Source organism: Neltuma alba, unplaced genomic scaffold (assembly GCF_004799145.2).
Source record: "Neltuma alba isolate B1F8T4 unplaced genomic scaffold, ASM479914v2 tig00001789_pilon, whole genome shotgun sequence".
In the NCBI taxonomy this organism is placed as follows: domain Eukaryota; kingdom Viridiplantae; phylum Streptophyta; class Magnoliopsida; order Fabales; family Fabaceae; genus Neltuma; species Neltuma alba.
This window is the reverse complement of record NW_021632615.1, coordinates 90,502-99,772: the sequence shown is the minus strand read 5'-3', so window position 1 is coordinate 99,772 and position 9,271 is coordinate 90,502. Positions and strand designations below refer to the sequence as shown.

The following is a 9,271-nucleotide window of genomic DNA, read 5'->3' as shown; positions in this document are numbered from 1 at the left end:
TGAAAAACTTGTTGCTAACTGCTATATTGAAATTGTTAATATTATTACAAAAGTTGTTAACTGTTATACTAAAATTGTAAAAATTTTCAAAAAAAAATTGTTTTCAGCCACCCGAGCTCCGGTGACCAATTATCGGCCAGTCGTTGGAGCTTTGATGATGGCCGTTGTTGCCAGCACCGGGGCTCCAACAACTGGCTGGCCAATGAGGGTTTTGGTTTTTTAAAAATAGTAAATAAAATGTATGGTAATATGGTCATTTCAGTAAATTTATAAATTCCAAACGGGTTACTTGTGACTAAATTGAGATTTTTTAAATTCAGGTGATGTTTTTAGTATTATGAAATTTACTTGTTATTTTTCTGTCTTTTTTTCTTTGTAATTTCATAATTTCAAAAGTTTTTTTTTTACAATATTCCCCAAAAAAAAAAACTCCTTCATATACCACTTATAAAAGTAACCATGTGAGTCTGAATCGGGAAAATAACTCCTATATTTAGAATAAAATAAAAAAACTTAATTTTTTTTCCCCATGCATAAAGGTCGTGCCGTTGCTGTAGCGTGTTCCAATCTCCTTACTCCTAATTGGTCCGGCAGAGCAGGGTAGATAAGAAGCTCCCACTTACATAAAATATCAATATTCTGGCCATTTGTTTTGTCAAAATTTGGCGTGACATCAAAGTAAATGTCAGTATTCTTAAATTTTCGTGCCCTAAACAGTCACAAATTGTATTTATTTAAAATTTGAAATCCTATTTGTTTAAATATTTTTTCTTCATATGTTTTAGAAAATATCTTGTATCTGAAACAGAACAATATATCATGAGAAATTTCTCACACTTGCACATCTTATATAATAGCTTCTGTCTTTTTATAATGGTTAATTGACTAGTTTATACAGATTAAAAAAAATAGTTAAGTGAATTATTTATAATAAATAGATATTGTTTCTCTTAAAATATTATTGATAATCAGCTGTATTGACTAGAACTACCATTATTGCAAATACTATCATAGAAAAAAAAAGAATAAATATGAGAGACAAAGTGAATTGATGTCTTATATTTAAAAACAAAATAAAAGTCAAATTAGCTTTTATATTAATAACTGAAAGTAGGATTAATTTTAAAAAAAGTATTTAAAATATATTAAATGTTTATATTTTGCATTCATTGCGTTATGCCGGTGCACATGGATTACTTGAAAAAACAGAACAAAATGAATGCTAATATGGTCCTTTTAGCAAATTTATAAATTCTAAATGGATCACTTGTGACTAAATTGGGATTTCTCAAATTCAGGTGATGTTTTTGGTATTATGAAATTTACTTATTATTTTTCTGTCTTTTTTTATTTGTAATTTCATAATTTTAAAAGTTTATTTAACAATATTCCCAACAACAAAAAACTCCTTAATATACCACATAAAAGGAACCATGTGAGTCTGAATCGGGAAAATAACTCCTATATTTAGAATAAAATAAAGAAAACGTAATTTTTAGGGAAAATTCCAGAAAAGGTCCCTCGAATATATGAAATTTCAGATTGGGTCCTGGAATTTCCAAAATGACAGAAAGGGTCAGTGACCCAATCTGTCATTTTGCAAATCAAGAGGAATTGACAATTTTGCCCTCATTTATATTCATTCACTACAATGATTTAAGAAATCACTATAAGGGTTTAAGCATTACCTAGATTCATGTAGCGAATAACTACTCGTTTTTTCATATTTAGGTGTCTTGTTATTAACTACAACTAATTTTGTAATCACTAGAACAATGTAAGTATTACCTAGATTCGTGTAGAGAATAACTATTCACTTTTTCATAGTCAGGCACCTTATTATTAACTACAACTAATCTTGTAATTATTAACTACAACTAATCTTGTAATCACTAGAACAGTGTAAGTGTTACCTAGATTTGTATAGAGAATAACTACTCACTTAGTCAGGGGCAAAATTGTCAATTGGTCTTAATTTCACAAATGACAGATTGGGTCACTGACCCTTTCTGTCATTTTGGAAATTCCATGACCCAATCTGGGATTTCATATATTCAAGGGACTTTTTCTGGAATTTTTCCTAATTTTTATTCCCCTACGCATAAAGGTCGTACCGTTGCTGTAGCGTGTTCCAATCTCCTTACTCCTAATTGGTCCAGCAGAGCAGGGTGGGTAAGCTTCTCCCACTTACATAAAATATCAATATTCTGACCATTTGTTTTGTCTAAATTTGGCGTGACATCAATGTAAATGTCAGTGTTCTTAAATTTTCGTGCCCTAAACAGTCACAAAATTGTATTTATTTAAAATTTGAAATCTTATTTGTTTAAATATTTTTTTCTTCATATGTTTTAGATAAAATATCTCGCATCTGAAACAGAACAATATATCATGAGAAATTTCTCACACCTGCATATCTTAAATAATAGCTTTTGTCTTTTATAAGAACTAATTGACTAATTTATATAAATTAAAAAAATAGTTAAGTTAATTATTTATAATAAATAAGTATTGTCTCTCTTAACATATTATTGCTCATAAGCTGTATTGACTAGAACTACAATTATTGCAAATACTATCTTAGAAAAAAATAATAAATATGAGAGACAAAGTGAATTGACATCTTATATTTAAAAATAAAATAAAAGTTAAATTAGCTTTTATATTAATGACTAAAAGTAGGATTAATTTTTAAAAAAATATTTAAAATATATTAAATGTTTATATTTTGCATTCATTGCGTTATGCCGGTGCACATGGATTACTTGAAAAAACAGAACAAATCTTTCCATTTATATAAGAAAATAAATCCATATATAAGCTCTAAAAATTCTTATGTTAACATACGGGTAAGGTTGTAAGGTTTTGTAACCAATACTAAAACTCTTCTGCAAAGCCTACGATCTAAAAAGATTAGTCACCACTATTGATGGTGGGTACATTAGGCTTCACTTAAAAAAAAAAAAATACTAACAGAAAAAATTGGCCTAAGTATTGTCTAAAATTAAATTTATACATGTTCTTAAATAATATACTAACAAAAAAAAAACTGACGTTACTCCTTCCAATTCTATTTATAAGCTTTAAATTTAGAGAGATATATGATCTATTTTATAAGTTTTAATATAGGTTTGTCTAAATATCTAATACATTTTTTTCAATATCGACTTTAATTATTTATTCTCTTCCATTTGTCATACTTTCTCTTATCACATTTACTAATACATGCTCTTTCATGAGTTTCATCTTTTTTCTGATTTATTATATGAATGTATTTGCATTCAAAAATATATTTCTAATATATTTATTGCTTTTAATTAATTTTTCATAATACACATTAGTTATTTGAAACTCAAAATAATAATCGGATAAAATATTACAAATGAGTTTGAGTGCACGTCACTTGATGAGTATCTAAAGCTCGTGAAATTTGGACCATCAAAATCTAATCTGGATACCTCGTATTAGCCGTATCTATTATTAGCCGTCACATGGATATGCCGTCGAACACATGGGAGAAAGGCAAACGTATTGGCTTTCATCATTAGATATAGAATATTCAATTATTGCTCTCGCAGCCTCTTCATCATCGCTTACGTCTTCTTCCAACTCTACCATCATCATGTCTCTTCACGAGCGTGTATATACACACACACACACACTCATTATCGCACTCAATCACAATCAAAGAATTCACAACCTCAGATTCAGAAAGCAGAAGAGCTAAACCAGATAAGATTCTGATCTCCCACGCCTGAAAGTTGATAAGATGGAATCAACAGTTGAAGATATTGTGATTGTGGGAGCTGGAATTGCAGGCCTTGCAACCTCCTTGGGACTTCACAGGTACTACCTACTAAATTCTAATCTCCCCGTTGTGTGTTTTCGCCCTGTGAAAAACTATATATATATATATATATATATATTGAAGTACACAAATCTTAGTGGATTTTTTTGAAGAAAATAAATAATAAATTAAAAAAATTTATTTAGTTATGGAAAAAAAATACTATGTGGTCTCAAAGAAGAAAATATATTATTAAAATGTCCTATAACAAATGAGTGACAAATTACAGTGTAAGAAATGACAAGAAGTTCATACTGCTATTTTACCATTGTGATTTTTTGTGATTACATTATTTTCTTTGAACCTCATGGTAATTTTTTCTAGATTTTTTTTTTTTGAATTTCATATCGCTCTTTTAAGATAAAGAAAAAGGTTAAAAAGTGTAATTTCAAACTTCTTATTATAATCAAGATTTGTATAAGTTTTAGGAATTAGGACCAAAAGAAGAACTTGCACAAGTACTACGAAAATTTTGAAGTTTATATTAATTCCCCAAACAAAAGAAAATCATTGTAATTTTAGTAAAATCCATAAAATGTCAAAATAATTAATTTTTTTAATATTTTAATTATGTAAGCTATTATTTTTTTAATACAAATAACCATGCAGGCTAGGCGTCCGAAGTTTGGTTTTAGAATCTTCAGACAATTTGAGGGTCACAGGATTTGCTCTCACAACATGGACAAATGCTTGGAAAGCTTTAGACACTCTTGGCATTGGCCACATCCTTCGTCAACAACACTTGCAACTTCTGGGGTAATCTATCTATGAGATCTTTTATAGATGCGCATATAAAATCTAGGAAGAAAGATGGTCAGCTTCCTGATAAATTTTTAAGAGTCTCAATTACAAGTAGAGCATTTAAATTTCTAGTGTGATTCTTGATTTGCAACTGAGATTCTTCTGTGCAACTCATCTTTCAGAAACCTTTTTTTGAGATCTGTTATTAATTTTATCATTTGAAACTCAAATGTCATTTTCCCTTCAAATCTATAGGTCCTTATCATTGCAACATGGATATGCCATTTAGTGAAACTGTTATCAGAACAATCAGAAGAGAAACAGAATAACCTCCAATTGGTTTACACATACCTTTATGAGTTAAAGTACAATTTCGTCCCAAAATTTTTTATCATATAACATTGAGTATGTAAAAAAATTTTGGATGTAAATTTGTCCTGAAATCGTAGCAATGTTTTCCCCCACTGGTAAAATAGTGACATTAACCAGAAAGACAACATTGCTATGATTTTAAACTTTTGAAACAACTTTGCATTTTAATTTTTTTTATGATTGAGGTCTACCCATAATTTCTTCCAGCATCTCTCTTTATTCAACCATACATGTGTCATTTGTCTCTTTTTTTTGTTTTTATTTTTGCATTGTTAATTTCGCTGATACAAATAAAGAGGTGAGCTGGTGAATAATAAGTAATGAATTGTTTTACTGGTAACTATAATGGGCTTGAAACTAAGCATTTTGGGATTGGAGTGCAGAAATGTCACTACTTCTCTGATCACGGGACAACAAACATCAACAACCGCTTTCGCCAATGCCTCCGGAAAACAGTAAGTATAATATGTAAATGAACATTCTATGTTCACTTTATACAGATTTAGATATAAAAGCAGAGTACTATAATAGTAAATTTACCTTAGTTCTCCAGAATTTCATGCTTTTGAGAATTACATCCTCTTTGTACACTACACAAGGAGTTATTATAATGGCAATATGAATCCTATCAGTAGCATTTCCATTATCCACCACTTGCACATCTTCAAACAGTTACACATAATATGTTTTACAAGACGGTTCAGAACAAAGAACATGAAATTTATCTCAATCTTAAAGACCTGAGTTTGACGATGATATATAATAACTTGATCGTAAGCAAAAACTGCACAGGAGATATGAGTTTGTAAACAGTTCCAGTAGCAACACTCATGAAGCAAAATATGGATAAGGAACATCTTATTCAGAAGGACATGGCTGAGGTTGATGAAGCCACAGTAGCTTAGTTGACAGAAAAAATTTCAGTATAAGTGCTAGAGGGTTCATAATTGAGGTTTAAACTAACTTCTTTATTTTAGATTTACTCATTCAGTGTTGGTTCACCTAGTTGGCTTAGAATGTTTGATCTTGCTATAATAATCAGGAGATCTAGATCCTCTGTATCTAAAAATAAAATGCATATGTGACATAAAAAAAAATTGAGAATAAGTGACAAGGAGATGTGTGTGTGAATAGAGAGAGAGAGGAAGCATTTGTATAGACTATTGACAGAATTTTGGCACGGTGCAGTGGGGCCCATGAAGTTCGTTGTGTCAGACGGCAGTTACTGTTGGAAGCCCTTGCCAACGAGCTTCCAAGTGGCACCATCAGGTACTCGTCAAAGGTGGTAGCTATTGAGGAATCTGGCCTCACTAAACTTGTTCATCTTGCTGATGGAACTGTCATCAAGACTAAGGTAACACTTTGTTCATTAACAATATCTAAGATCAACCAAGACCTTAAATCTCAACAATAATAATATCATTGTTCATGAGAGAGCAGGTACTGATTGGGTCCGATGGAGTGAACTCAATAGTAGCAAAGTGGCTTGGTTTGAACAAAGCTGCCTTCTCAGGAAGATCTGGAATTAGAGGGTGCATTACATTAAAGAGTAGTCACAATCTGGAACCCAGGTTCATGCAGTTCTTTGGAAACGGTTATAGAAATGGTATTATTCCCTGTGACGACAAGACAGTTTATTGGTTTTTTACTTGGGCTCCCACTGAACAAGGTAAATCTTCTGCGACTCACAGAACAATAGACCACTACTATTCCATTAAATATTTGATGAAGATGTATTTCTTTCTAGCATACAAGATTCCACGGACCAAAAAAAATATATACCAGGTAGCAGCATGTCAACATTGAAGATTTCTTATCCTAGACAAAAAAAAAAAAAGGGTTTCTTCATTTCTTTATGCGTCTTGTCACTTGACAGTGATATACCAAAAATCAAGAAGCTATGCCAAATCCCTCAAAAAACTTTTGTTTTTAAATACTGAAGTAATGATTTATGTCAACATCTGTATCCATTAGTGCATTAATATAAGCAGGTGTAGAGCTTTGCATTGGCCAGCTAATAACTGAGCAGTGATTTCCTGTTATTAAGATTATTTTCCAAATCATCTTTCTGTGTAACATTTCATTCAATATGCCTAAAATTTATCAAGTATATGTTAATAAATGCAAGTGCAATGCATGCTCATCTACTTTGACTTCCCTTGCAGAAAAGAAGCTGCAAGAGGACCCGGCTAAAATGAAGCAATTTGTGTTAGAGAAGCTGAAGAATATACCTAGTGATGCTAGAAACTTCATAGAAAATACTGATTTGGATGATATCTTATCATCTCCATTGCGATATAGACATCCTTGGGAACTAGTATTTGGAAATATCAATAAAAGCAATGTGTGTGTTGCTGGAGATGCATTCCACCCTATGACCCCTGATCTTGGCCAAGGTGGGTGTTGTGCTTTAGAAGATGGGGTTGTTTTAGCTCGGTGTCTTGGTGAGGTCTTTTGCACAAAATCAGGTGGAGATAACAGAAACAAGAACGGAGAACAAGAGGAGGAACAATACAAGAGGATTGAGGCGAGCTTGAAAAAATATGCCAGTGAGAGACGATGGAGAAGCGCAAATATCATCTTTGCGGCTTATATGTCAGGCATTATTCAGCAGGGTAAATCCAAATTGGTCTCCTTTTGCAGAGACAAGTTTCTGGCTGCATACCTAGCTGGTTTTCTATTAAAGGCAGCTGATTTTGATTGTGGAAAGCTAAGCAGCTCTTAGAGTAATTTAGATCTTTTAAGTTGATGATACGTGTTGTTGAAGTTTAACACAATGTACTAGTATCATAAGTTCACTTACTTATGCAGGCAAGACAAAAAATTATCTGAGTGGACAGATCTGAGTCATTAATAGATCAGCAATGATTGTGTAAAATGGTCATCAATAAGCTTGAAGATCATATGGTTGTATGTATGTGATGTCAGTTTTCCTCCCATTTTAGGCCTTACTATGTAAAGAATTGTCCACGATCCTTGATCTTGAATTTTGCACTTAATGATTGTTTTTCAGTTGATGGCTTTGATCATTATAGTTAGAGTAGGAAAATTTAGAGAATTAGAGGAAATGCATTTACTAAAAACAAAGCGTTCAAGTCTAATAATTGAACAGTTGCTTAGGGCTTTATACAGAGCCTAGAGATGAATATCTAATCCCAATATTCAAAATAAAAGAAAATATTTAAGCCCAAAACTTAACCATGTAAAGGCACTTAATCACGGGAAAAAACAAAGACTAGATTTAAATTGAAAAGAAACTAGCGTGCATATATCAGGGGAAATTTTCTGTTACAATTGAAGGAAAACAGTAAAGGAGCAAGCGCTATCCAAGTTGAAATCAGTACTGCCTAAATCCCTGATGCAAGCCACAGCCAAAGAGGCCCTTGATAACACAAGCCATTCAATTTTTGCCTCTACGTTTCCTATTGTTTGCGCTGTAAAAGAATTCAGAAAGAGTATCTATGAGGTATTAAATTCAATAATTGTGCTGCTAAAGCAAACGTCTAAACGTGTTCTACTTTGTTTTACTGTTATGGAATTTATCTGATGTAATAATACCACTAAGCTATGTTGAGCCCCCCCCCCCCAAAAAAAAATTTCTAGTTCCTAATGCTTCCACATCAGAGAGAATGAAGGATTCTGGATTTAGGATTAAGTGGATCACCCTTCAGCTTGATTTTTGAGGCACAATACAAAAGTAGCAAAAAATAAAAAAATAAATTCTCAAAGCTGAAATGAACCATGGAAACCATATATTGATTTACTTTTACGATGTGATTGAATCTAATAGGCATAAGTTTTTGGTAAATATTTCTCTAGTCTTAAATATAAGAGCTAGTTGGGCGGTTAAATTTAGTTCTAAATATAAAATCTCATCTATTTTGTCTCTTATTTTCTCTCAAAATATCCTTATTGATTGTCAGGGATTTTTACTAAGAAATAATTCAAATCACTCAATGCACATAATTAAATAGGATAGTTTAGTGACAAATAACCAACTTAACTAATTTTCTCAATATCTCAAAATTAGTTATCTAGTTCTTATATTAAAACTAGAAATAGCGTACTACTTGTGTGAATAAATCTTCCTAAGTTAAAAATAACATCTATTAAGTGAAACGTAGTAAAGTTGTTGGCATGGTGGAAAGAAGAGTGTTAAGTGGCAATATTAGGGAGAGCCATTAGTCTATTAATACGTAGTTGATTAACTAATAATATAAGTGGCAATAACCACTTATGTTACATAGCAATCAAGTAGTCAGGGGAGAGATCAAGTATAAATACTCCCAATTGTACGAGCATGAGACTTGA

General features: G+C 31.6%; 1 protein-coding gene across 1 annotated transcript; it reads left to right on the top strand.

Moving 5' to 3' along the window:
* Positions 1-3,651: 3,651 nt before the first annotated feature.
* Positions 3,652-7,928, top strand: LOC114711618 (monooxygenase 2). Its single transcript, XM_028896043.1, has 6 exons — positions 3,652-3,846; positions 4,457-4,603; positions 5,344-5,415; positions 6,149-6,314; positions 6,401-6,629; positions 7,126-7,928. The coding sequence occupies exons 1-6, from the start codon at positions 3,770-3,772 to the stop codon at positions 7,683-7,685; spliced, it is 1,251 nt and encodes a 416-aa protein (XP_028751876.1). The 5' UTR covers positions 3,652-3,769; the 3' UTR covers positions 7,686-7,928.
* The last annotated feature ends 1,343 nt before the right edge of the window (positions 7,929-9,271 follow it).

Bases quoted from the DNA above. Each gene is read 5' to 3' on its own strand.
- LOC114711618 (XM_028896043.1), top strand. From the start codon at position 3,770: ATGGAATCAACAGTTGAAGATATTGTGATTGTGGGAGCTGGAATTGCA. The intron at 4,604-5,343 runs GTAATCTATCTA...ATTGGAGTGCAG, and splicing joins CAACACTTGCAACTTCTGGG to AAATGTCACTACTTCTCTGA. The intron at 6,315-6,400 runs GTAACACTTTGT...ATGAGAGAGCAG, and splicing joins GAACTGTCATCAAGACTAAG to GTACTGATTGGGTCCGATGG.